This window comes from Mixophyes fleayi, chromosome 7 (genome assembly GCF_038048845.1).
Source record: "Mixophyes fleayi isolate aMixFle1 chromosome 7, aMixFle1.hap1, whole genome shotgun sequence".
Lineage (NCBI taxonomy): Eukaryota > Metazoa > Chordata > Amphibia > Anura > Limnodynastidae > Mixophyes > Mixophyes fleayi.
The window spans coordinates 127,885,498-127,909,490 of NC_134408.1; the positions used below are offsets into that span (position 1 = coordinate 127,885,498).

Here is a 23,993-nt window from a genome sequence, read left to right on the forward strand (position 1 = left end):
CCCACTCTACATTATTTTCATTACAAAAACTGGTCACTGGTAAGGACACAGAATAAATAGGAAAATAAATCAATATGAAGCCATTTAAATTCTGCCCCCTGAAATGAACTACTCTAGACATATGACCATTATGGTTCTATGACTATGGTCACGTAAAAGATGTCTCAGAACAAACACTTTCATCTTAATTACGATGGCAGATAAAGCTTTAAATACATTCATAATTCAAGTATACTTATCAATATAACGCATAAGGGATATATATATGTATACAACGTTACATGTCTGAGGAAATCCTGAGCAAGGGGATCCCTCTGAACCTGGATGCCCAGGGCAATTGCCTTGTCATAAATCGGTGCCTGGATTACCTGTTTAGTAAGTAACAGAACTAGGCATGTAGGTGGTGCTATAATTCCATAGTCCACCTGCTTCTGCTTGCCACCCATGGATTTAAAGTTGCCAGTCAATCCTGATGACGGTTGGGGTTCTCCTAACCTGGCCAAAGGAACAATATATGCGTAAATTAGTAAACAAATTGCAACCAGTTTCTGTTTAAAACTAAGGGGTCTATGCACTAAACTGCGATCAGCCATTAAAACGGATAAAACAGCAAAAATGTATCAAAGGTTTCTCCTCCCATAACCCACTTAACATTTCTTAACGCAGTTTCCATAGATTAATAAACTTTGCATTTTGCAGAAAGGTAACGCATACTTGCCAACTCTCCCGGAAAGTCCGAGAGACTCCCGAAATTCTGTTCGGACTCCCGGGAGAGCTGACATTTCTCCCGCATACAGCAATTCCCTTGATAAATGACGCGATTCATCATCATCATCACCATTTATTTATATAGCGCCACTGATTCCGCAGCACTGTACAGAGAACACATTCACATCAGTCCCTGCCCCATTGGAGCTTACAATCTAAATTCCCTAACATACACAGGGTCAATTTTGATAGCAGCCAATTAACCTACCAGTATGTTTTTGGAGTGTGGGAAGAAACCAAAGCACCCGGAGGAAACCCACGCACACACGGGGAGAACCTACAAACTCCACATAGATAAGGCCATGGCTGGGAATTGAACTCATGACCCCAGTGCTGTGAGGCAGAAGTGCCAACCACTTAGCCACCGTGCTGCCCATTCATTGAGAATCTCGTCATTTTGGCCCCACCCACCCGTGAAAAAACATCATCTTACTCATGGGAGCGGGTCCAAAATGACGCAAATCAAGACGCCTCGCCCCCTCCCGCCCTCTAGTCACGCCCCTCTCCCGGACGTCGCCTACTGAAAGTAGGCAAGTATAAGGTAACGCCAGCTCGGAATGGTGTTACTTGTCAGTGTCTATGGGATCTAGCTGAAGCTTCTCCGGCTTTGCTGGATCCCTCACTGTGGAAGTGCTATGCGCACGTGCGCAGCACTTCCTCCTTTCACCGGCAGCGCTAGGCTGCCGGTAAATAGGAAAAACAGATTGCACCAGAGGGTCACTTTGCTGGGGCTCTCAGGGTAGCCCCGGCATGATGCATTTCAACGGCACTTAAATATGCATCTCTGCGATTTGCAGTGTTGCTTATTTACTGGCTGTACTTAAGAAGGATTTTCTGTCTTGCGAGGAAAATACTGCTGCACAATTTTAAACAACAAATTTGTGATTCTAAAGTTCTACAGTAAAACAACAGCTTAATTAGAATGGAACCCTCTGCTGTTTCTGCAGAGAGTAGTTAGACCAAACATTCCTCAGTGCTTCTTCACAGTGAAATAAAAATGTAACTCGCAAGCAGTCTTTTGCTTTTTGTTAATTAAGAAGATAATAACAGCGGCGCTGAAAACAATGAGCTTTTCGTTGTTCTATAAACCTTTGGCTGTTAATATCCCTGAACCTTCCTAGAGTTTATATCGTCTTTGACAAATGAAAGATGCAGAAGCCATAAGAGAGGAAAATGCTTACTTTTCTAACTGCAAATCCTCTAAATTGCTAACTATTCTGGGATTTAATAAACTCTGCCTCATTAGATTTAAATGTGTTTCTTTTTTTTTGCAGAAATTCCAGGAAAGAACTAAATGATATACGATTCGAGTTTACTCCAGGCAGGGGTAAGTTTAAATTAAACTATTTTTTTTCAATCATAAATACATGTATTGATTCTAAAGTTGTTTGCAGGAAATACTGCACATCATTAGCTATCAGGGTGGTTTGAATATGAAATGTATCTCTTAAAACATACAACTTATTACATATTTAATAGAACAGACAACGTACTGTATATAAGCAACCGTATGTTCTGTTTACTGTGTGTTACAATCATGTTGTTTTTCTAAATACATCTTGTTAGTCACCATCTAGGCAGATATAAATATTTAGGAGCAAGTTTATCACCTTTCAATACAAACACCTGATTGGCTCTGAATGATTATGTGACATTAAGGTTTATAATAGTAAGATAATTATAGCAATTAAAGAAGGCCTTTATGTAGTCTCCTCTGTTTTTTAAATTAACCTTCTATCTACCTACAGCTGAATCTAAGATTATCAGGGGGGATAAATTGCAATCATCTCAAAATTTGGTGGGGGCAAAATGTGTATTCCCATTCACCCCTAGACCCCCATTCTTCTCCACTGTAAATACATGGTGACCACTGCTGGCACAGTAAAGCCCATACAAGGTGCTCCTATGCTTGTCCTTGCACATGTTCAGAAGAGCAGAATACGTGTTGGCCTAGTGGATGAACGGGCATCAGTGGGCCCCAAAGCCATTGAACCCTCTGTGACGGACATAATTCCGCCCCCAAAGAATACCTTAAATAACCAAAAGTCACCTTGTTGGCTGTTGACCGTACAGGGAGTGTGCAGCACTGTACAAGGAGTGTAGAGCGCCGTACAAGGAGAGTACAGCACCGCACAAGGAGTGTACAGCACCCTACAAGGAGTGTATAGCACCGTACAAGAAGTGTACAGCACAGTACATGGAGTGTATAGCACCCTACAAGGAGTGTACAGCACCGTACAAGGAGTGTATAGCACCGTACAAGGAGTGTATAGCACCGTACAAGGAGTGTACAGCACCGTACAAGGAGTGTACCGCACCGTACAAGGAGTGTACAGCACCGCACAAGGAGTGTACAGCACCGCACAAGGAGTGTACAGCACCGCACAAGGAGTGTACAGCACCGCACAAGGAGTGTACAGCACCGTACAAGGAGTGTACAGCACCGTACAAGGAGTGTACAGCACCGTACAACATAGTTGATGAGGTTGAAAAAAGACACCAGTCCATCAAGTTCAACCTATTTTGGATCTTCTGCAATCCTGCACTTATATTTGAAATTAATCCAGAGTAGGCAACCGCCCATCTGTTTCAATTTTGAAAATCCCCCCAGACTCAATATTGTAATCCAATTTTTACCCTATATCCACTACTATCCTTTATTTTAAATTAATGGTCGTATCCCTGGATACACCTTTCCGCTAAAAATTTGTCTAACCCTTTCTTAAACATATCTATTGAATCTGCCATCACAACCTTCCCTGGCAATGAATTCCATATCTTGACTGCCCTTAATGTAAAGAACCCCTTCCTTTGCTGGTTGTGAAATTTCCTCTCCTCTTACCTTAGGGGGTGACCACGTGTCCTGTGTATGGTCCTTGGGGTAAAAAGTTCCCATGAAAGCTCTCTGTATTGACCCCTAATGTATTTGTACATAGTAATCATATCTCCCCTTAGACGCCTCTTTTCTAAAGTAAACATGCCTAAACTGGCTAACCTTTTGTCACGGGCACTAGGAGTCTTTACCCAGGGATCACCAGGTGGTAGGCTTACCAGAGCAATGTAGGTGGTAATAGGGTACTCTGGTAGCAGGGTGATCACGGAACAGTAAATAGCAGATGATGAGATGCTCAGGAAAGTCTATGACTAGCAACACTGGTAATATGGAGGTAGTAGTACACAAGGAACTGTATGGACAAGGACACGTGAAGGTAGTCAGTGGTCTGCGATAGCAAGTTGTACCACTGCTATAGTGAGGAGGAATGTCCAACAGAAACGAGGAGGTGATGAGAGTCAGCGGTCTGCGGATAGCAAGTTGTACCGCTGTCTGAGTGAAGGAATGGAATCCAAGTGAAGGTATCCGGGGAGTCAGTGGTCTGCGATAGCAAGTTGTACCACTGCTGTGTGAGAGGATACTGGAACAGGTGATACTGGAAACAGGGATCAGTGGTCTGCTACTAGCAAGTTGTACCACTGAATATATATGTGAGGAGGTGCACGGGGAGAGACTGCAACACAGGGTAAACACGGCACCTTAACACGATCCACCGTAATATGCACAATATAGATATATATATGAATGACTGAACAGCACTGCAAATATGGAAAGTCTCTTGAAGTAATCCGGAACAAGATAGTATAGTCAATGATGGCAACAGACTCAGCGGATAGCAGACTCCAGAGGAGAACCAACACAGTCCAGCAAGATATGCAATACACCAGCACAGTCAATGAGAAGTATGCATACCGTGGTTCAGAAGCAGGCAGTCAGACAGGAGTGCAGCGATACCTGAGCGGCAGGAGGCCGGCAGGATGAGAAGTCCCTGGATGGATGAGGCAGAGGTCTAGTAGGTGCAGCGCACAGGTAAGTAAACCAACAGGGACACGAATCCACAGGAATCGGTAGAACGCGGAACTGGACTCTTGGAGGACCCAGGAGAATAGACACGAATCCAATGCTGACAGGTGGGTAGAGACCAGCGGAACACAGGGAAGGCGTGGAGAGCGGATCAGCAGTAGATGGACGATCAGCGCTGGCAGCAGCAGCAGGACTCTGCGGACACACGGAGGTAACCAGTAGCAACCAGCAGGTGCAGATAGCGATGGAACACGGGTGAGCAGAGTAGACCAGGAGCTGTTGATCACGGAGCGTAGCGGATGGCAATAATAGCAGTCTCGAGGAAACACGGGAGAGATGAGATGAAGACTGTAGTGCACAGAGACAGCGGATAGGAATCAGCTAACAGTCACGATGTTGAAACACAGACGAGTTGCAAGCTGGAGTCTGTAGTGCACGGAGGCAGCGGATAGAAATCCGCTAACAGTCACGATGAGGAGACACAGACGAGTTGCAAGCTGGAGACTGTAGTGCACGGAGGCAGCGGATAGGAATCAGCTGACAGTCTTGATGATGAACAGGTGAGTAGATGTGGAGAGTGGCTGAAGTGCACGGAGGCAGCGGATAGGAATCAGCAAACAGTCACAATGATATGAGATAGAGTTGAAGTGGATTAGAAGACTGTAGTGCACGGAGGCAGCGGATAGGAATCAGCTAACAGTCACGATGATACACTTGATGGTAGAAGTGGTATGGGAACCACAGGAGTAGAAGTGGTTTGGAAACCACAGAGGTAGAAGTGGTTTGGAAACCACAGGAATCAGCAGCGCTGAATACACGAGGAAACACAGGAACACCTTCAGAGACTCATGGGGAATGAGACTCCAAGATCAGGCAACGTGGTGTTGACCACAGGTGCTTAATATAGGGAGTGTTGCCTGATCTGCCAATTAAGTTAAAGGGACATACACTGAAGGATTGGAAAGGGCTGCGCATGCGCAGACCCTCAGGATGGAGGACGACCACGGTTCCTAAATGTCCGGGAAGAGGCACTCACGGTCCGGTGAGTGACAGTACCCCCCCTTTTAAAGGTGGGCACAGAACGCCTGGAACCGGGCTTGTCCGGGTTTTTGGAATAAAACTTCTTCAAAAGGGCAGGAGCATTAAGATCTTCAGCTTTGATCCAAGAGCGCTCCTCAGGACCAAAGCCCTTCCAATGAACGAGGAAACGGAGGACTCCTCGCGAAATTTTTGCATCCAATACCTCAGTAATCTCGAAATCCTCCTCCTGATGAACTTGAACTGGCTGCGGAGCTGAGGGAGGAGTCGAGAAACGGTTGATAATAAGAGGTTTGAGTAAAGACACATGGAAGGCATTGGAAATCCGAAGATTCTTAGGAAGAAGAAGTTTAACACATACTGGATTGATTATTTGAATGATCCTATATGGACCAATGAAACGAGGGGCGAATTTCATAGATGGAACCTTCAAACGAATATTTTTGGTAGATAACCAGACACGATCTCCAATTTTTAGTGGTGGAATAGCCCGCCTCTTCTTATCTGCAAAAGACTTATATTTGTTAGATGTCTTCTTTAAACAGGTTTTGACCTGAGACCAGATATTTTTGAAGGTCTGACAAGCAGACTCCACAGCAGGAACTTGGGTGGGCGGGAGGGCAGGAAATTCCGGAAAAGACGGATGGTGACCGTAGACCACAAAAAATGGAGTTTTGCATGATGACTCATGGTACATGTTGTTATGGGCGAATTCAGCCCAGGGAAGCAATTCTACCCAGTTGTCTTGATTGGCTGAAGAGAACATCCTTATAAAAGTCTCAAGATCTTGATTGACTCGTTCAGTTTGTCCGTTAGATTGCGGATGGTAAGAAGATGAGAGTGCTAATCGTATGCCCAAGGTTTTACAAAGGGCTCGCCAGAATCTGGAAACGAATTGTACTCCTCTATCAGACACAATCTCCGACGGACATCCATGGATACGGAAGATCTCTTTAATGAAATGTTCAGCCAGAATAGACGAGGAAGGCAAACCAGACAGAGGGACGAAATGAGCCATCTTCGAAAATCTGTCCACCACCACCCAAATAGTATTATGATTCTTACTAGGTGGTAAGTCAGTAACGAAATCCATACTGATATGGGTCCATGGTTTGGACGGAATGGGTAGTGGTCGCAGCAACCCTGCTGGAGTTCTGCGGGAGGATTTGAACTGGGAACATAACTCACAGGAAGCAATGAACTCTTTGACGTCTCTCCTCATTGAAGGCCACCAGTAATTTCGAGAGAGAATCTCAAAGGTCTTGTGTTCACCGGCGTGTCCAGAAAAACGAGAGGCATGGAACCACGAAAGGATTTTTTTCCTCAGAGTAGGAGGCACGAGGGTCTTCCCAAATGGTAGCATTTTGGTGGATGAAGCCGCCAGTGAGATACATTTGGGGTCTAGAATAGTATGGTTGGAAACCTCTTCTACATCAGAGGACGTCACGAAAGCTCTAGATAAAGCGTCAGCTTTTTTGTTCTTGGCAGCTGGTTTGAAGGTTATAATTAATTCAAAACGGGAAAAGAAAAGAGACCATCTTGCTTGACGAGGGTTCAAGCATTGGGCAGACTGGAGATATGACAAGTTCTTATGATCCGTGAAGATCGTCACCGGATGGCGAGCTCCTTCCAATAAGTATCTCCATTCCTCTAATGCAGCTTTGATAGCCAGTAACTCCTTGTCCCCGATAGTATAATTCTTCTCTGCGGGCAGAAGACCCCGAGAATAGAAGGCACAAGGATGGAATTTTTGCTGTTCCGAGCGTTGGGAGAGAATGGCTCCCAAGCCCACATTAGAGGCATCTACTTCTAGGAAGAAGGGAAGTGTCACATCAGGCTGTCTAAGAATTGGAGCCAAAGAGAAGGACTCTTTGAGAATTTGAAAGGCTTGGAGAGCCTCAGATGACCATTGCTTAGGATTAGCCCCTTTCCGAGTCAGGGCCACAATAGGAGATGCAATGGACGAGAAGTCTTGAATGAAGCGTCTATAGTAATTGGCAAAACCTAAAAAACGCTGGATAGCACGAAGAGTAGTTGGCTGGGGCCAATGTAGTACAGCATTCACCTTGTCTGGATCCATCTTCAGACCAACTCCGGAAACTATATACCCCAAGAATGGAATCTGGGGCAATTCGAATGAACATTTTTCTAATTTGCAGAACAATGAGTTTTTCCGTAGCCTGGAGAGGACTTCTGCCACATGTTGGTGATGAGAAGGCAGGTCCTGTGAAAAGATCAATATGTCGTCCAGGTAGACGACGACACATACATATAATAAGTCCCGAAAGATCTCATTGATGAAGCCTTGGAAAACAGCGGGGGCATTACACAGCCCGAAAGGCGTTACCAGATATTCGTAATGCCCGTCTCTGGTGTTGAACGCTGTCTTCCATTCGTCACCGGAACGAATTCTAATTAAATTGTAGGCACCACGAAGATCCAACTTAGTGAAGATACGGGCTCCCTTGATGCGGTCGAATAACTCAGTGATCAGCGGAATGGGATACCGATTCTTGATAGTAATGGCATTGAGTCCACGAAAATCTATGCAAGGGCGTAATGATCCATCCTTCTTTTTGACGAAGAAGAACCCAGCTCCTGCGGGAGAGGTGGAAGGTCGAATAAACCCACGCTGGAGGTTCTCCTGTATGTACTCAGATGTGGCTTGAGTTTCAGGTAACGAGAGTGGATAGACCCGACCCCTGGGAGGAGTCTTGCCAGGTAGAAGGTCGATCGGACAATCCCAAGAACGATGAGGAGGAAGACGTTCAGACTGAGCTTTATCAAACACATCAGTAAATGCAGCATACTGAGGAGGGAGTCCCGGTGAGGAAGATGAGATGGAAGATTGCTGTACTTTGAGAGGAATAACTTGAGAAAGGCACCGATTGTGACATTCAGACCCCCAAGACGTAACTTGAGGAGTGCGCCAGTCAATCTGGGGAGAGTGACACTGAAGCCATGGAAGGCCTAAGACAATCGGACTTGTCGTAACTGGAAGGATTAAAAACGATATTTCTTCATGGTGCAGGGCACCAATCTGAAGTGTTACTGGAGACGTACTCTGGGTGATGAGACCGTTGATGAGACGTGATCCATCTATAGCCGTCACAGTAATGGGTGTTTTTAACGTAATCACTGGTAGAGACCATTGATGCACTAATGATTTGGAAATAAAATTTCCTGCTGCTCCGGAATCAATCAATGCCTGTGACTCAAAGGTTTTGGTAGCAAAGGAAATCGTAACATCAAAAGCGCAGACTTTAGATTTCATAGAAGATGGAGAGGACTCCAGGGACCCTAACTTCACCTCTCCAGAACTAGTTAGGGCCTGGCATTTCCCGATCTCTTAGGGCAAGAGCTGAGCATATGAGTGGAATCAGCACAATAGATACAGAGTCTATTCTTTACTCTTCGTTTCCTCTCCTCTGAAGATAATTTGGAACGTCCTATCTCCATGGGAATCACAGAGGGTGAAACTGGACGAAATTGAGGGTTAGAACGAAGAGGTGCTTTAGCAGAAGTTGTTTTCTCAGCCTCTCTTTCACGAAATCTCATATCAACACGATGGCAAAGAGAGATCAGATCTTCAAGTGACGAAGGAAGCTCCTGGGTAGTCAGTGCATCTTTAATTTTATCGGAGAGCCCCTGCCAGAAGGCGGCAACTAGGGCTTCAGTGTTCCACTGAAGTTCAGAGGCTAAGATCCTAAATTGAATGACGTACTGGCCTACTGTATGAGATCCTTGTCGCAGACGGAGGATGCTGGAAGCAGCGGAGGTCACACGACCTGGTTCATCGAACACACTTCGGAATGTAGAAATGAATTTGGCACTATCTTGCAATATTGGGTCGTTTCTTTCCCACAGAGGGGAAGCCCAAGCCAGGGCTTGTCCAGAAAACAAAGAGATAAGATAGGCCACTCTGGAACGATGGGTAGAAAAATTTTGAGGTTGGAGCTCAAAATGGACTGAACATTGGTTAAGGAAACCCCTACAAGTTTTGGGGTCTCCATCGTACTTTGACGGAGTAGGCAGGTGAAGCGTAGAAGCTGTAGACACCTAGGATGGCACTGGGGAAACGGAGGAAAGCACAGGAGCCTCAGTAGTGGCTGTCACAGTCTGTCCAGATGTTCCTTGGGAGGTTAACGATTGATAACACTGAAGTAACAGCTGTTGGCGGGCATCCTGTTGCTCCACACGGCTGACCAGATGCTGCAGCATCTCTCTGGCGGTAGGTTCCGTATCTGGGTCTGTCATGGCCTGATCTTACTGTCACGGGCACTAGGAGTCTTTACCCAGGGATCACCAGGTGGTAGGCTTACCAGAGCAATGTAGGTGGTAATAGGGTACTCTGGTAGCAGGGTGATCACGGAACAGTAAATAGCAGATGATGAGATGCTCAGGAAAGTCTATGACTAGCAACACTGGTAATATGGAGGTAGTAGTACACAAGGAACTGTATGGACAAGGACACGTGAAGGTAGTCAGTGGTCTGCGATAGCAAGTTGTACCACTGCTATAGTGAGGAGGAATGTCCAACAGAAACGAGGAGGTGATGAGAGTCAGCGGTCTGCGGATAGCAAGTTGTACCGCTGTCTGAGTGAAGGAATGGAATCCAAGTGAAGGTATCCGGGGAGTCAGTGGTCTGCGATAGCAAGTTGTACCACTGCTGTGTGAGAGGATACTGGAACAGGTGATACTGGAAACAGGGATCAGTGGTCTGCTACTAGCAAGTTGTACCACTGAATATATATGTGAGGAGGTGCACGGGGAGAGACTGCAACACAGGGTAAACACGGCACCTTAACACGATCCACCGTAATATGCACAATATAGATATATATATGAATGACTGAACAGCACTGCAAATATGGAAAGTCTCTTGAAGTAATCCGGAACAAGATAGTACAGTCAATGATGGCAACAGACTCAGCGGATAGCAGACTCCAGAGGAGAACCAACACAGTCCAGCAAGATATGCAATACACCAGCACAGTCAATGAGAAGTATGCATACCGTGGTTCAGAAGCAGGCAGTCAGACAGGAGTGCAGCGATACCTGAGCGGCAGGAGGCCGGCAGGATGAGAAGTCCCTGGATGGATGAGGCAGAGGTCTAGTAGGTGCAGCGCACAGGTAAGTAAACCAACAGGGACACGAATCCACAGGAATCGGTAGAACGCGGAACTGGACTCTTGGAGGACCCAGGAGAATAGACACAAATCCAATGCTGACAGGTGGGTAGAGACCAGCGGAACACAGGGAAGGCGTGGAGAGCGGATCAGCAGTAGATGGACGATCAGCGCTGGCAGCAGCAGCAGGACTCTGCGGACACACGGAGGTAACCAGTAGCAACCAGCAGGTGCAGATAGCGATGGAACACGGGTGAGCAGAGTAGACCAGGAGCTGTTGATCACGGAGAGTAGCGGATGGCAATAATAGCAGCAGTCTCGAGGAAACACGGGAGAGATGAGATGAAGACTGTAGTGCACAGAGACAGCGGATAGGAATCAGCTAACAGTCACGATGTTGAAACACAGACGAGTTGCAAGCTGGAGTCTGTAGTGCACGGAGGCAGCGGATAGAAATCCGCTAACAGTCACGATGTTGAAACACAGACGAGTTGAACGCTGGAGACTGTAGTGCCCAGAGGCAGCGGATAGGAATCAGCTAACAGTCACGATGAGGAGACACAGACGAGTTGCAAGCTGGAGACTGTAGTGCACGGAGGCAGCGGATAGGAATCAGCTGACAGTCTTGATGATGAACAGGTGAGTAGATGTGGAGAGTGGCTGAAGTGCACGGAGGCAGCGGATAGGAATCAGCAAACAGTCACAATGATATGAGATAGAGTTGAAGTGGATTAGAAGACTGTAGTGCACGGAGGCAGCGGATAGGAATCAGCTAACAGTCACGATGATACACTTGATGGTAGAAGTGGTATGGGAACCACAGGAGTAGAAGTGGTTTGGAAACCACAGAGGTAGAAGTGGTTTGGAAACCACAGGAATCAGCAGCGCTGAATACACGAGGAAACACAGGAACACCTTCAGAGACTCATGGGGAATGAGACTCCAAGATCAGGCAACGTGGTGTTGACCACAGGTGCTTAATATAGGGAGTGTTGCCTGATCTGCCAATTAAGTTAAAGGGACATACACTGAAGGATTGGAAAGGGCTGCGCATGCGCAGACCCTCAGGATGGAGGACGACCACGGTTCCTAAATGTCCGGGAAGAGGCACTCACGGTCCGGTGAGTGACACCTTTCCTCATAACTTAATGACTCCATACCCTTTATCAATTTTGTCGCCCTTCTCTGAACCCTTTCTAGTTCCAAATTATCTTTTTTATAGAGTGGTGCCCAGAACTGTACTGCATATTCAAGATGAGGTCTTACCAACGATTTATACAGTGGCAAAATTACACTGTCTTCCTTTGCATCTATGCCCCTTTTTATGCATGCCAATACTTTGTTTGCCCTTGCAGCTGCTGCTTGACATTGAGCACTATTGCTAAGTCTACTGTCTACGAGCACTCCCAAATCCTTTTCCATTATAGATTCTCCCAAATTAATTCCATTTAATTTATAGATTGCGTTCTTGTTTTTGATCCCTGAATGCATAACCTTACATTTATCTGTGTTAAACCTCTTATTCCATTTAGCCGCCCAATCCTCCAGTTTATTTAAGTCCCTCTGTAGAGAAGCTACATCTTGCTCTGATTTTATTACCTTACAGAGTTTAGTGTCATCTGCAAAAATAGAAACTTTACTCTCTAAACCATCACCAAGGTCATTTAATAAATATATTAAAAAGGAGTGGCCCCAGCACGGAACCTTGAGGTACTCCAATTAAGACCTTTGACCAATTAGAAAATGTTCCATTTATCACAACTCTCTGTTCCCTATTCTCTAACCAGTTTTCGATCCAAGTACAAATTTTGATTTCTAGACCCAGTTCCCTTATTTTGTAAACCAATCTCTTGTGTGGCACTGTATCAAAGGCCTTTGCAAAATCTAAGTAGACCACATCTACTGTCCTGCCCTGGTCTAAGTTCCCACTAACTTCCTCGTAGAAACTAATTAGATTAGTTTGACATGACCTATCCCTCACAAATCTATGTTGATTCCCACTAATAATTTTATTGCGTACCAAGTAATCCTGAATACTGTCCCTTAAAATACCTTCCAGTAGTTTCCCCACTATTGATGTCAGGCTTACAGGTCTATAATTCTCTGGTTGTGATCTCGTCCCCTTTTTAAACACAAGGAGTGTACAGCACCATACAAGGAGTGTAGACCACCGTACAAGGAGTGTATAGCACCGCACAAGGAGTGTACAGCACCGCACAAGGAGTGTATAGCACCGCACAAGGAGTGTACAGCACCGCACAAGGAGTGTACAGCACCGTACAAGGAGTGTACAGCACCGCACAAGGAGTGTATAGCACCGTACAAGGAGTGTACAGTACCGCACAAGGAGTGTACAGCACCGCACAAGGAGTGTACAGCACCGCACAAGGAGTGTACAGCACCGCACAAGGAGTGTACAGCACCGCACAAGGAGTGTACAGCACCGCACAAGGAGTGTACAGCACCGTACAAGGAGTGTACAGCACGGCACAAGGAGTGTATAGCACCATACAAGGAGTGTACAGCACCGCACAAGGAGTGTATAGCACCATACAAGGAGTGTACAGCATGGTACAAGGAGTGTAAGCACCGCTCAAGGAGTGTACAGCACCGTACAAGGAGTGTAGAACACCGCACAAAGAGTGTATAAATCTGTTTTCTAAAACAAATAAAGCTGAATGTAATAAGTGGCCATAGTGGTCATCCACTGTCCCCAACATTCTGACACATGAGAGCTCACCGTACTCCATGACCAAAACACCTCTGGTTATTAGTAGTAGCCTTTTCTTTGCATGTAGTAGCTACCCCCATCTAAGATTTAAGGGCATTGTGTTGCCTCTTCAAAAAAGAAATATATATATATATATATATATATATATATATATATATATATTGTAACAAAGGGAGGCATTTTTCTGACAAGAGGCAGATAAAGTATACAAACAGAATAAAACATTGGCACAGTTATGCACCTAGGTGGAGATTAAACCAGGTAAAAACATATGTGTAGTTTGGAGTGTGTTAACTTACATGATTTAATAGCTGCTTCCTCTCAGCAAACAGACAGGGTGTGTCTTAGTCTAAACAGAGCCAGGGATGGGCGTTTCCTTTTAAAGGGAAGGTGGGTGTGTCACCTGTCCATCAAGCTAGGCCTGTGGGAGGAGTGTCAGGTATAAAACCCTGCTTGTTTCATTGTTCAGGGAGATCAACGCTGGGCTAGCTGGCTGATCTGGACAGAGAGCTGGACTATGTATAGTAAGCGTTGAGGGTCTCCATAATTGCTGTGCAAGTATACGGTGTCAAAACATTATTACCATCCTGACAATAAAGAACCATAAAAAGGAAGAAGTTGTACGCGTGTGCTTCTGCAGTAGCGGCTCTTGCCAATATATATATATATATACATATAAAAAATAGCATGTACCTCAGTATACATCAATATACAATTATTGTATAAGTGTCTGGATATAAATACAAATTTTCATTGCATTGTTTTCTTACTGAATATAGTTGTTGTCTGTAAATTATCACACTTCATTGAAGATTATAACTGTGAATGAAGTCTCGTTTGTCAGTTAAACTCTTTGGGCCTATTAGTGTACAACAGGCAGGCAAAGTATATTTGTGGGATATAATTTTGTGTAAAATCCCGGGTCAATAAAATTACACAACTCTATCTATCTAATATAAAATTATAAAGACATAAAAGTAAAAATAAAAGCGAGAGAGAAAAAAAAATCACTGTATTAGTTGCAGGAGGACATACAAAGGTCAAGCAGTTCAAGTCATCAGGTGGTGGGAAACCCCTTTAAATGACTCAGTATGATTTATTAAACAGATACATGAAATTTGTCTTTCATTTTATGTTACTTGGTTAGGTGAGAAAATGTTCTACAGAACATAGATGTCAATATTTATTTCAGTTTTAACCGCCATCCCTTTGACTATCAGATCGGTTTCCACCCTTTAGGTTAATGGGACAAACTCTGTGCAAGGACTTTGGTCGATCTCCATTGTAAAATAAATGCTGCAATTCCACTTCTATTGCATATTTTTTCCAGCCTATGTTTTATGTGATAGTCTTAAGAAATATCAATGTGTAAAGGAAGCAGCTGGTAGCAATGAGCGTCCGTTAATGCAGGGTAGAAATGAGAAATTTAAGCAGCTGTCAGACAAACCACTTCAATTTGTGGGAAATATTTTCTGAAGCTTTTTCAGTGTCCTTAGAAGCAGCATGTGTCCCAAACCTGTCTGAGCATTCCAGGGGGAACAATGTGTCACATAATAGTTCATATGTTGAAGGCAAATTGTCCATTTCATATATTACCCAGAATGCTTGGAAAATAAAAAGGCTCAGATAGTGTAGCTGGTGCGCATTACAAATCTCATATTGTAAAAAAAATTCAATAGATTAATTTTCAATTAACTGGTTTTATCCCTTGGCTGTCAATGCTGTCTGCAAGTCTTAGCAAACTAGGGGCGAATTATAATTTGAGTGTTTAATTGCTGCACTTTACAGATACAAGATGAATGTTCTGTTTAAAATGGATATGTGTAATTCAGTAGCAAACAAGTTGCTATACATTAATTAAAGGAATCAATTTGTACAAGAAACCAGGACACTGCTCGAAGTCCTAGCAATGCCTCTGCCCTGATATGATATAGAATGTGCATCGTGATGGCTTCCTTTGAATTAATGATAGGTGTAACGCATTTAGGTATACAGCTATTTACCAGAACTGAACCATAATGCTCAACATGTCTAGTAGGCCAACCTCCATCTGGCCATAATATCCTTTAGCAGTGGTTATGCCACAACAGGATAGGGTATGTCTCTCAACTTTATGGTGGGTCAAATTGGGACACATATGGAGGGGGGTGTGACCTGTTATGATAGCGGCAAGGCCACATCCTGACAGGCTACATCCTAACCCCCCCTCCTTAAAATACCCCTTCATTGCCTGGTGCACCAGGGGCAGCTGCGTGTAGCTCCCGGACACCACATGGTGGGAACACACCTCCCAGCATTCCGAGCAGCAGGACAAGACTTTCACGGTTAGGATGGCTGGACATAGCCCTCAAATTGGGACTGCTGGGAAGTATGATATAATATGAACCTAAAAAATTGTTCCAACCTGCAGGGCTGTAACTAGGGCTATACGATAGGGGCAACCGCCCAGGGCGCAATACTGAAGGGGGGCCCAGTTTATGAATATTTAGGCTCATTTGGTAAAAATTGAGGGCTGGGGGGCAGCATTTTTGCTCCTCACCCCAGGTGCCAACCTGATTCTCCTAATAATTTAATTTAGTACTCCATTTAAAAGGATACTGTGCTTGCCCAATTTCCCAGTACCTAGTAAACAGGCCACTCCCACTTGTTCCACAAAACTGTTTTTGGAAAGTTTTCTGTGACAGAATGAAGCACAGTCGGTAAAGATCACATCATATTGTATTACTCAATTACAGAACATGAGTTTATTCATCTGCCTGGAGATTAGGAGATCTAAACCTTGATAGATCCAGGGAATAGTCTGATGACCAGAATGAAATATAAATGGATTTTTTCCCTTTTACAATGGTTTATATATCATCTTTTTTGATCAACACAGGTGTTAGAGGATGAAATGCTGAATGTAATGGACTTGTGCTTTTTTAAAACTAAACAACTATTTAAGTATCTGATGTTTAGAGGCACAAAATTCAGAATCCTGGAGATATTTTATCCCATTACATCCTGAACATTTGCAGTTCTTACAGGGAACCAATTTGTACCTATTTCCTGTGCAAGTCCCTGTATAAATTATATACTGCATTTTCCTCAGCTAAAGAGGATTCCAAGCATTTTTAAACAGAGATAAGAAGAATTAATTTTATTCCAACCATTGCGGATAAAAGTTTGGATTAAGCTCAATTCTTAAATAATTTATTGATTCATGGCTTATTACATTTAAATGGATGGATGTGAAAATGAAGCGCACAGTTGGGTAAATAGATCCAGGTTATTTAAAAAAATTCAAAGAATAAAACTCATTATTATACATTAATACATCATTGTTTGCTCCTTGTGTGTACAGTATAGTTCTACCAACTGCCAGTGGTCATCATGGCAGTTTCCTGTATAAGTCAGCATAAAATAGCCATGTATAAATAAATATCTGCTGCCAGGATATTGGATTGGTTTTATGTTGTACATTTAAGCTATATTATTATTATTATTATTATTATTATTATTATTATTATTATTATTATTATTATTATTATGTGCAAGCATAGAACTCTGTGCTATACTTTGATTGGCTCTAGATACACACAGATAACATGCAATGACATAAAACAGAAGGTAGAGATGACTCTGCCCTAAAGAACTTACAATTTAAAGGGCAGATTTAATTTAGTGCGAGGAGCCTTTTTCACTCTGCGACCACTGTGCTAATCTTTGGCTTGATGAAGATGGTAATTACAGGTACTGTGCTAGTTTCTAGCTTCAGCCAGTTGATAATAGCAGATACAGCATTAGTGCCTGGCTCTGGGCAGCTTTTTATTACAGGCACTGTGCTAGTTTCTGCTTCCAGGCAGTTGGTAATTACATGTACTCTGCTAGTTCCTGGCTCTGGGCAGCTGGTGATTACATGTACAATGTTAGTTCCGGATTCTGGGCAGCTGGTAATTACAGGTACAGTGCTAGTTCCTGACTGTGGGCAGTTGGTGATTACATGTACAATGCTAGTTCCTGACTTTGGACAGTTGGTAATTACAGGCACTGTGCTAGTTCCTGACTCTGGGCAGTTGGTAGTTACAGGCACTGTGCTAGTTTCTGCTTCCAGGCAGTTGGTAATTATAGGCACTGTGCTAGTTCCTGACTCTGGGCAGCTGGTGATTACAGGCACTGTGCTAGTTTCTGGCTCCAGGCAGTTGGTAATTGCAGGTACAGTGCTAGTTCCTGACTCTGGGAAGTTGATAACTAATAGCACAGAGCTGGATTAAGGCTTTGGGGGGCCCAGGGCACTTAAGACAGGGGGGCCCCTAAGATCTAAAATTAAGGCAGTGATTCCCAAACTTTTGGAGTTCACGGCACCCTTAGAGTCTCCATAATTTATTCAAGGCACCCATCCAAAATAATTACCGAGCAGTCCTGTTTTATAAGTAGTTGGGTCAAAATAACGTAATAAGTATTCAGGTCCTGTTTTACCCAGTTTGTTTATTAGTTTACTATGTTTGTCCCCAATTGTAAAGTGCTACGGAATATGTTGGCGCTATATAAATAAATGATGATGATGTTGATGATGACAAAAATACTTATTTAGTTGTTTGCAAAAATAATACACATAATTCTATGGGAAAATAATAATTTTATATTGTTTTTCCATTATATTTCTGTCAAAGAATAATTTACAGCTAACTCACTCTGTGCCCTCCTTCATGTCCACACACTCTGTGCCCTCCTTCATGTCCACATACTCTGTGCCCTCCTTCATGTCCACACACTCTGTGCCCTCCTTCATGTCCACACACTCTGTGCCCTCCTTCATGTCCACACACTCTGTGCCCTCCTTCATGTCCACACACTCTGTGCCCCTCTGCATCCACACACTATATGCCCCATTGCATCCACTATATATATATATATATATATATATATAGATATATATATATGTATATATATATATAAAGGAATAAAGGAAACACGGCGCCACATAGTGTATTACCACAATAAAATAATGTAATAAGAGAGAGTAAAGTGGATGAGTCAGATATACACTCAAAGATTATAACTTCTCTCCGATAGGGCTAATGAAACCGAAAGGGTGATTAGATATATACAAAAGTGACAGCACACTGTGTTCAATGCCACCAATGTAATCACCAATAAAAATATATCTGCGTACCAGATGATAGAACCAGAAGATGTATGAATCAGTTCAATGGAAAACTCCAAATCTGAGCAGCTGTTACCAGTAACGTCACTCATCCAAGTGTATAATTCTGTTAGGACTGGAACTTCAGCATCATAGGAGCAATATAAAAAAACTCATATAGTGTAATATTGTAAAACTCAGATTTTACTAATAAAATAGTAAGTATCACACTTACATAAAAACACAAGGTAACAAACATATATTGGTATCTTTAGGTACTCATCTGGGATGTATTCAGAGATGTATGCATAGATATCAATCAGCTCATATGTAGATCTCTGCAGCGCTCCCACCACACTAGTACCACGATATCCAAACAGATGATGGAAAGGTCCTTAGACACTCCTCAACGCGTTTCGTCTGGTTAGATGTTCAGAATGATTTAAAAGCTGCTTCCTCTCAGCAAACAGACAGGGTGGGTCTGATATCTATATCATGCAGGACCCTCTATTTTATTAATCATTATTAAAGTAAATATCTAAGCCTGCCACTTATATTAAAGCTTTAATTAGATTACATAAATATATTTATATAAAAATATATATATATATATATATATATATACTATTTTATTCAAACTTTAATATAAGTGGATGGCTTTAGTAATTACTTTACATATTATATTTACATATATTTGTATATATGTATGTATATGTATATATATATATATATATATATATATATATATATATTTACATATATATATATATATATATATATATATACATCAAGCAGTCAAGTAATAATCATGCTATGAAGGGTCTTCTTAAATATGTATAGACATAATATGAATTATCATATGTATATACATATTTAAGAAGACCCTTCAAAATGAATGGTCTTCTAGATATATTTAATTATATAGAGAGTAGGCGACTCACCTACTCTCTTCATGCCGAGGAGGAGCTGCAGCCATTTTTGGCCATTTTGGATTGTTCAGCAGCCGCGGTGCTGCTGACACAGAGTGGTCATGTGTCAGTGGAGACCCCGCCGGCCGCCGCATCTGACAGCTGTCAGATGTGGTGACCGGTGGGGTCTCCACTGACACATGCGACCACTCTGTGTCAGCAGCACCGCGGCTGCTGTCAGCAGAGGGGGTCATGCAGGCGGCGGGGGGCCCGGGACACGTGCCCCCTGTGCCCCCCCCTTAATCCGGCCATGGGTGGATACAGGTACTAACATTTAAATAGGATCCTTTTAAAGTTGTTCTTTTTAAGCAGTGCCCCTCTCCTGTCACATAGGTGATTTCAATTGGTTAGAATAGTGCACAGCCATATTTAAATTAAACTTAACTCTCCTGTTGCTGCCATTTCCTTGAAACTGACTTATGGTAATAATGTGATATTCCACCATGAGACTATAATGTATTGGCTTGTGCATGCCCTCATGCAAGTTTTTTTTTAAGTACGTTATCTTTATCTTTCTAGCATTCCGTGCTTGTAAGTCATGAATTTAAATTATCAGTGAGAATTGTCAGCTGTTGTCCTGGGATATGACACAGCTCTGCTGTGCTCACTACATTGAATGCACTTGTATATATTATCATTTATTTATTTATAGGACACAACAGATTCCATAGCGCCAGACAGTCATACAAATACAGATAAGATGTAACTAATACGGTGAGCGAAATCACAAATACATGACAATAGTTACATCTAAGTAGCATAGATGAGTGTGAGTAAAAACCAAAACCAGAACCAAAAAAGTAGGGACTCAGAATGTAGCAAAAGACATCCCAAGGACCTATGAGGAAGACGAATAGTAGACAGACATGGGACAAGAGGGAGAGAGGACCCTTCCCATGAGAGCTTACATTCTAGAGGGAGTATATTTCTAGAGCAGCATTGTGTTATTTCCCAGGGTAACAAAAATACTCTGACAGCTCCTATAAATTCTTGGATGAAAAGCACAGAAGAAAGCTAGAAGGAAACATACAATCTATTTAGTGAATGTTGCAGAAAGCCATACACAATCTAATACATACAAGTTATCTCAAAGTGGAAACCCATTTAAGGTTACCATTTACCCCATTTAAGGTTACCGGATTTGGAAGTAAATCCGCATGCACAAATTGTACAGACTTTCCAGCAGCGCTATAAGACCATGTCCATCAGAACTATGGCAGACAGATGTCTGATGTAGACAATACACTTGGATGGTTAGCAGCATTTCTCAACCATTGTGTGTGGTCTAGCCAGTTCTGTTGAGTTAAGTTGAATTATTTTTAAATGCATACTTGTATAAATAATCCTTTTGTATCACTTTTTGTGAGCAGTTCAATTATTTTCCCACCACCGGGATCTTATTCCTTTCTCTGACTCTTATAGTACATGATATCCATCTTAGAATGTCAATACTAGCTTTGCAGATTAGAAGTAGAATTTATGTCTTCAATAATATGCAAATGCGATTCCCAAATTTTTCATCTATTACCGTGGTTACCAAAGTCCCTGAATTAAACTCTCTGATTGCACAGTGCTAGGGAATATGTAGGTGCTATTGATTGGCTTGTTTCTATTGTACACATGTTCAGGCCCCCTTAGTATTCTGCTACATAGAAGCTGCCCTTTTACTGGTGATCGACTTAGACTGCACTTTGGTGTCATAAACCCTGAATGTTCTGAATGTTATAGAGTTGTAGATGGTAACACTGGCACGATGGTGGCATCATTCTGCATAACGCAGCAATGCTTTCAGCCAGGCTGATTTGTTTCATTGCACCTGCATAATAAACTACAAAGGGGAAAATTAACCTTTTATTCTATATCTAGTTTTATGGTTAAACACCAATGCCGTGCCATGCTAACTGAATCACCCTCTGTCCTGCAGGTTTCATCTATACATTCTGTCTTTTCTGTTTCCACAGATACAGCAGATGGCGTTTCGCAGGAGCTTTTCTCGGCAGGCCTTGTGGACGGTCATGATGTAGTTATAGGTAAATGACATTTCTTTCTTTGGAACTATTACATGATTACTTTAGCATTTCAAGGAAATAATTACATTTAACCCTCCTCATATCTCAGAGGAATCTGCCTGCAGCAAACGCTTCCCCAGGACGTTGCTGACGTGAAGCACAAAACAGAAAATGTTATTTCAAACAATAAAAAATATCTTTGCAATTACAGTCTAATTGTGTCCATTGTCCGAGCTACTGGGCTGCTTTGTTTCCATTAACAGTCGGAACCTTTTAAACAGGACATATCTTTGTAGGTTTCATAAGCAGCTAGATAGGGTAATCACCCCGTTAATATTTATTATTTTTGTAATTGAATTTAGATTTTATTGCCGATATGGAAGAGAGATATTTTAAGATGGTAACTTTAACCTTTTTGCTATATTATGTTTTGAAAACAGAGGAGTTTGTAGCTCCACAGTCTCTTACCTGCAGTAATTGAACCATTGAGGTAAATGTTTGAGCTTAATGTTATCATGACAACCCTACTCCAGAACAGGCCTGTCCTAAAATCTTGTGACCTTATTAATAATGAAGTCAGTCGATGGAGTATTTTTTATTAGCAGTTTATTATCGCTTTGTGGTGTTTTGTTGTTGTTGCTGTGTTTTGTTGAGTTTTATTCTTGAGGAAGCATGTTGTGAACGGAGACATAACTAACCTCTCAAACTAATAAATGTTGTCATATAATATTAATTACTTGTGAGTAGAAGTAAACACAGAATCAGCATAAGAACAATTATGCTGATACACTCAGATGGTGGATATTTTACCTTTTCTGACACAGATTGTTTCTATAAATTACATTTGTTTCGGATTTTATTAATAATGTTTGTCCTTGTTTTTTACTTTATTGTTTGATTTAGTATATTGATGATAACAATATATTGATAACAAGATGAATATTGTGAGATTCTATACAACAATAACATTAAACTGTGATTAGTAATCAGTCTGTTATTTGATGGTACACAGTTCATTTGTAAGAAGATGATTATAGGTATCCACAAAACTAATCTAAAGCAAGATAGGACATTAGCTGACCAGGTGATGTTACCATCTAGTTCTGGGACGTTCGCCCCGCCACTACACAGTATTCCTGTCAATCGCAATAAATATTGCTATGCAGCCGCAAAAAAAGACTAAATATAATATTTAGCCACTGTATCAATGAATCTGTGTGTATGTATGTATGTATGTGTACAGTCATGGCCAAAAGTTTTGAGAATGACACAAGTATTGGTTTTCACAAAAATTGCTGCTTCAGTGTTTTTAGACTTTTTTTGTCAGGTGTTGCTATGGTATACTGAAGTAAAATTACAAGTATTTTATAAGTGTCAAAGGCTTTTATTGACAATTACTTTAAGTTTATGCAAAGAGTCAATATTTGCAGTGTTGATCCTTCTTTTTAAAGACTTCTGCAATTCGCCCTTGCATGCTGTCAATCAACTTCTGGGCCACATACAGACTGATGGACGACCATTCTTGCCTAATCAATGGTTGGAGTTTGTCAGAATTTGTGGGTTTTTGTTTGTCCACCCGCCTCTTGAGGATTGAACACAAGTTCTCAATGGGATTAAGGTCTGGGGAGCTATGGACCCAAAATTTCGATGTTTTGATCCCGAGCCATTTAGTTATCACTTTTGCCTGAGCACTTTTGCAAAGTGTTCACCAAACTGTTCTTGGATGGTTGGGAGAAGCTGCTCTTGGAGGATGTTTTGGTACCATTCTTTATTTATCGCTGTGTTTTTAGGCAAAATTGTGAGTGAGCCCACTCCCTTGGCTGAGAAGCAACCCCATACATGAATGGTCTCAGGATGGTTTACTGTTGGCATGACACAGGACTGATGGTAGCGCTCACCTTTCCTTCTCCGGACAAGTGTTTTACCAGATGCCCCAAACAATCTGAAAGGAGATTCATCAGAGAAAATGACTTTATCCCAGTCCTCAGCAGTCCAAACCTTGTACCTTTTGCAGAATGTCAGTCTGTCCCAGATGTTTTTTTTAATGAGGTAAAACGGTTATCATGCACAGTGCCCTCCATAAGTAGAAAATATAATAAATAATTAAAAAACAGACAGCATGCCTCCCCAAACCATCAGCCTTCCCAAATGTTATAGCGCCTGTTCATCTGTTCCTCTAGAACAGATGACCACAAGTGTGAGATCTCCCTGTGTTAAACTAGATGTGCATTTTAGTGTTTGACAGCATGGCTTACACTTCCTGTAACTGCTTAAGGCAGAAACCATGAAGCATCATAGCTTCATTGAACTGTCTGCCTAAAGGATGCTAGAAGTGCACTCATCTTGGCTATAGGGGCAGTATATTTGTC

General features: G+C 42.3%; 1 protein-coding gene across 1 annotated transcript in view; it reads left to right on the forward strand.

Moving 5' to 3' along the window:
* Positions 1–23,993, forward strand: part of STK39 (serine/threonine kinase 39) — a 271,753-nt gene that overhangs the window by 192,147 nt on the left and 55,613 nt on the right. The window contains exons 15-16 of the mRNA XM_075180713.1: positions 2,043–2,095; positions 21,577–21,645. Of these exons, the coding sequence (XP_075036814.1) occupies positions 2,043–2,095; positions 21,577–21,645 (122 nt within the window). The remainder of the gene's footprint in view (positions 1–2,042; positions 2,096–21,576; positions 21,646–23,993) is intronic.